The 5,000-nt window shown below is 48.8% G+C and overlaps 1 protein-coding gene across 1 annotated transcript in view; it reads left to right on the top strand.

Annotated features, from left to right (window-relative positions):
* LOC122253157 (uncharacterized) overlaps nt 1-5,000 on the top strand; it is an 80,508-nt gene that overhangs the window by 61,290 nt on the left and 14,218 nt on the right. The window contains exons 4-11 of the mRNA XM_086551849.1: nt 1,688-1,907; nt 1,990-2,703; nt 2,801-3,090; nt 3,192-3,256; nt 3,349-3,518; nt 3,639-3,769; nt 3,973-4,038; nt 4,264-4,719. Coding sequence (XP_086407975.1) covers nt 1,688-1,907; nt 1,990-2,703; nt 2,801-3,090; nt 3,192-3,256; nt 3,349-3,518; nt 3,639-3,769; nt 3,973-4,038; nt 4,264-4,719 — 2,112 coding nt within the window. The remainder of the gene's footprint in view (nt 1-1,687; nt 1,908-1,989; nt 2,704-2,800; nt 3,091-3,191; nt 3,257-3,348; nt 3,519-3,638; nt 3,770-3,972; nt 4,039-4,263; nt 4,720-5,000) is intronic.

Raw genomic sequence — 5,000 nt, 5'->3', positions numbered from 1 at the left:
CAGGTCTGTGCCGTTTTCTTCTAAGACAACTAGATGAATATATGTTCTCTAGTGGTTGAATGATTTTCATCGGTCCGGTTGACAAAAAATATAATGGTATGGTGTGCTCTGCATATGCTCTTTGATTAAAAACCTATACATGCAAACGTAGATGTGGGGGAGTAAATTGAGGACAAGGAATTGCATGACTGCAAGCGAAAAGCGTCATGCATACACGCGTCGGCACATCTATTTATGAAATGGACATGGACTCGGATTATCTATCTACTATCGACAATAGATTCTCCGCTACCTTTTAAAAGGAACTTTTTCTTTTCAGTTAACGCGCTTTCATTCAAGCTGTTTTATCTCTCTCTTCTCTCTGTCTATTTTTTTTTGTTTGGCTTGTATATATTTGCTTCTCGTTTCGCTTTCAATATTGTCAGAAAATTTGATTCCTCAAATGCGCAAATATTCTCGAGATAAAAAGGATGTTCATTACCTGTTTTTTTGCCAATTACCCCGAATGGGACCTCTGCGAATTCTCTAGTAAATTTGCAAAGCATCTGAATAGCGAGGAAAGTTGGCTGAGTGGTCGAACGAAGAATGTGAGGCAAATGTTGAAAGTGAAAGAGAGACAGGACAGAGATATAGATAAAAGAGAGGAGGAGAGAGAGGACAGAGAGAGAGAGTGTGAGAGGTGAGAGAGAGAGTGAGGAGAGAGAGGAGCGAGAGAGAGAGAGAGAGAGAGGAGAGTAGAGAGAGAGAGAGAGATGAGAGAGAGAGAGAGAAGAGAAAGCTGAGAGAGAGCCGAGAGAGAGTCGAGAGAGAGAGTAAGAGAGAGAGAGAGGGTGAGGAAAAAAGTAGGAAGAAAGTGGATGGGATAGAAGCATGTCACTAAATTCAGTTCCAAAGTCTTGTGCACCGGGAATTTAACTTCTAGAAAGTTGAGCGTACCGATGTGTTTAGACTGATGACCAATTTATGTGGTTTTCTCCTGTGTGGTTTTCTCTAGCGTTTGCTCATCTTGTTAATCGAACGTTATTTTCTGGGTTTTCCTGGGTTGGGAACTATTTTCACACAATGATTTTGTTTTTACACGCGGTTCTTTAGTACTGCGGAGGTCAAAAAAGCGCTAGAAACATAAAAACAATTTATGTCAAGATGAAGTTATATTTTGATGTATTCAGAGAGGGAAAAATCGTTTGAAGTAACTCGTGTACACACACACACACACACACACACACACACAGACCCACACACACAACACACAACACACACACACACACACACACAACACAAACACAAACACACACAACATACACAACACACACAACTAAACACAAACACACACACACCCACACACCACACACACACACACACAACACACACACAAACCAAAACACACTCACACACACACACACAAACACACACACACCTATCACTCACACAAACACACACACAACACACACCACACAACAAACAAAACACACCACACACTACACAAAAAAAAAAACTATAATTGGCAGGGACATGATTCCTGACTCGGTCTCGAGAAAAGTGGAAACTTTTCTTTATATATCCCATTTTTATATTCTTCAATTGCCATGTGCGCTTGCATTCGCCTGTTCTGAACTCCTATGCACCAGAGTCCTTCTTCCGTGTTCTCATCACCCATGGCCAGGTCCTTCTGTGTCCTGAACACCAGGCCTAGGTCCTTCTCGTGTCCTGAACACCCATGCCCCAGGTCCTTCTCGTGTTCTCATCACCCATGCCAGGCTCCTTCTCGATGTTCTCATCCACCATGGCCCAGGAGGGTTCCTTTCTCGTGTCATGACCCCATGTCCCCAGGTCGCTCTTCTCGTGGTCTCTTCAACCATGCCATTGGTCCTTCTCGTGTTATCATCAACCAATGCCCAGGTCCTTTCGTGTTTCATCACCCATGCCCAGGTCCTTTCGTTGTTCTCATCACATGCACAGGTCTTCTCGTGTTTCATCACCATGCCCCAGGTACCTTCTCGTGTCTGAACTCCATGCCCCAGTCTTCTCGTGTTCTTATCACCCATGCCCCAGGTCTTCTGTGGTTCTAGCACCCATGCCCAGGTCCTTCTCGTGTCTGAACACCCATGCCCCAGGTTTCCTTCTCGTGGTCTCATCACCCATGCCACAGGTCCTTCTCTTGTTCTCATCACCCATGCCCCAGGTCCTTTCGTGTCCTGAACACCCCCATTCCCATGTCTTCTCGTGTTCTCATCACCCTGCCCCAGGTCCTTCTCGTGTCCTGAAAACCCATGCCCCCAGGTCCTTATCGTGTTCTCATCACCATGCCCAGGTCCCTTCTCGTGTTCTCATCAACCCATGCCAGGTCTTCTCGTGTCTCATCACCATTGCCCAAGGTCCTTCTCGAAGTTCTGAACACCCATTCCCAGTCCTTCTCGTGTTCTGCATCAACCATGCCCAGTCCTTTCGTGTTCTCATTCAACATGCACCAGGTCCTTTCTCGTGTTCTCATCACCATGCCCAGGGTCCTGACTGTGTTCTGAACACCCATGCCCCAAGATCCTTCACGTGTTCTCTTCACCATGCCCAGGTCCTTCTCGTGTTACTGAACACCATCGCCCCCGGTCTTCTGTGTCCTGAACAAATCCATGCCCCAGAGATCCCTTCTCGTGTTTCATCAACCATGCCCAGGGTCCTTCTCCGTGTTTCGACCACCTGCCCCAGGTCCTTCTAGTGTTTGAACACCCATGCCCCAGTCCTTCTCGGTTCTCAACACCCATGCCCCCAGGTCCTTCTCGTGTTCTCATTCACCATTGCCCAGGTCTTCTCGTGTTCTGACACATGCCCAGGTCCTTCTCGTGATTCTGAACACCCATGCCCAGGTCCTTATCAGTTCTGAACACCAATGCCCCAGGGTCATTCTCGTGTTCTCATCACCATGCCACCAGGTCCTTCTCGTGTTTGACCACCATGCCCCAGGTCCCTTCTCGTGTTCTCATCACCATGCACCAGGTCCTTCTCATGTTCTGAATATCCATGCCCCAGGTCCTTCTCGTGTTCTCTCAACCATGCCCCAGGTCCATCTCATGTATCTGAATATCCATGCCCCAGGTCCTTCTCGTGTTCTCATCACCCAAGCCCAGGTCCTTCTCGTGTCCTGACCAACCCATGCCCCAGATCCTTCGCGTCTGTTTCTCATCACCCATGCCCAGGGTCCTTCTTCGGTGTTCTCAACACCCTTGCCCAGGTCTTCTTCGTGTTTGAACACCATGCCCAGGTACTTCTCGTGTTATGAACACCCATGCGGTCTTCTCGTGTTCTGAACACCCATGCCCGGTCCTTCTCGTGTCCTGAAACACCATGCCCCAGGTCTTCTCGTGTTCTGAACACCCATGCCCAGGTCCTTCTCGAGTTCTGAACATCCTTGCCCAGGTCCTTCTCGTGTTCTCATCACCCATGCCCCACGGTCCTTCTCGTTTTCTGAACTCCCTGCCACGGTCCTTCTCGTGTTCTGACACCATGCCCCAGGTCCTTCTCGTGTTCTGACCACCATGCCCCAGGTCCTTCTCGATGTTCTCAAACCCATGCCCAGGGTCCTTCTCGTGTTCTGAACACCCATGCCCCAGATCCTTTCACGATGTTTCTTCACCCTGCCCCAGGTCCTTCTCTGTTCTCATCACCATGCCCCAGGTCTTCTCGTGTTCTATCACCCCTGCCCAGGTCCTTCTCTTTGTTCTCATCGCCATGCCCCAGGTCCTTCTCGTGTTCATCACCATGCCAGTCCTTCTCGGTCCTTTATGAAACACCCATGCCCACCGGCTCTCCTTCTCGTGTTCTCAATCACCCATGCCCAGGTCCTTCTCGGTGTTCTGTAAACACCATGCCCAGGGTCCTTCTCGTGTCCTGAACCACCATTGCCCCAGTCTTCTCGTGTTCTCATCACCCATGGCACCAGGTCCTTCTGATTCGTGTTTCTGACCACCCATCGCCCAGGTCCTTCTCGTGTTCTCATCACCCTTGCCCATGAGTCCTTCTGTGTCCTGAACAACCATGCCCCAGGTCCTTCTTCGTGTTCTCATCAACCAAGCCCGGTCCCTCTCGTTGTTCAATCACCTTGCCAGGTCCTTTCTCGTGTTCTGACCACCCATGCCCCACGCGTCCTTCTCGTGTTCTGAACACCATGCCCCAGGTTTGTGTAGTTGGGGTATGGGTGGGGGGGGTCCTTCTAGTGTTCTCAACACTCATGCCCAGGTCCTTCTCGTGTCCTGAAAACCCATGGCCCAGGTCTTCTCGGTGTTCTCATCACCCATTGCCCCAGGTCCTTCTCGTGTTCTCATCACCATGCCAAGTCCTTCTCGTGTTCTCATACCCAAGCCAGGTCCTTTGTCGTGTTTGAAACACCCCTGCCCCTGGTCCTCTCGGTTGTCATCACCATGAACCAGTCCTTCTCGTGTTCTGAACACCCTGCCCCGTCCTTCCGAGTACGGAACACCATTCCCAAGGGCAGTAGCCGAGTCACTTCCTTTTCCCATTCTCTTCCCACTAGCTGGTCCGATCTTGTCTGTGGGGACGTGGTGGCCATCTCCTTGGAGCGATACTACGCCAATCTGCAGCCGCTGAGGTCGAGGGGATGGCAGACGCTCTCTCATGTTACAAGATCATCTGCATCGTGTGGTTTTTGTCTCTGGTTGCCTGGCCCCCATTGCTGCCCTCTCCAAGCTCTGCCTATCGGAAGTACTAGTGAGTGAAACGGGCTGTTTTATTGATCTCTTCTTGGTCTTGCGTGAGGTGATGATTTCTCTCATCTTTCTTTCTTTTCTCTCTCTCACATCCACCTCTATCTCTATCTCTCTCTCTCTCTCTCTCATCTATATATATATATTATATAATATATAGAAAAATATATATTTAATATATATATATATATATATATATCACTCTTCTCTATCTCTTTTTTTCTTCTCTCTATCTTCTTTTATCTATTTCTCTTCTATCTTTTTCTTCTCTCTTCTCTCTCTCTC

This window comes from Penaeus japonicus, unplaced genomic scaffold (genome assembly GCF_977035675.1).
Source record: "Penaeus japonicus unplaced genomic scaffold, GWHDUDI00000001_assembly GWHDUDI00000026, whole genome shotgun sequence".
NCBI classification, from domain to species: domain Eukaryota; kingdom Metazoa; phylum Arthropoda; class Malacostraca; order Decapoda; family Penaeidae; genus Penaeus; species Penaeus japonicus.
The sequence above is the reverse complement of the archived record's forward strand: the minus strand, read 5'-3'. Positions and strand labels throughout refer to the sequence as shown.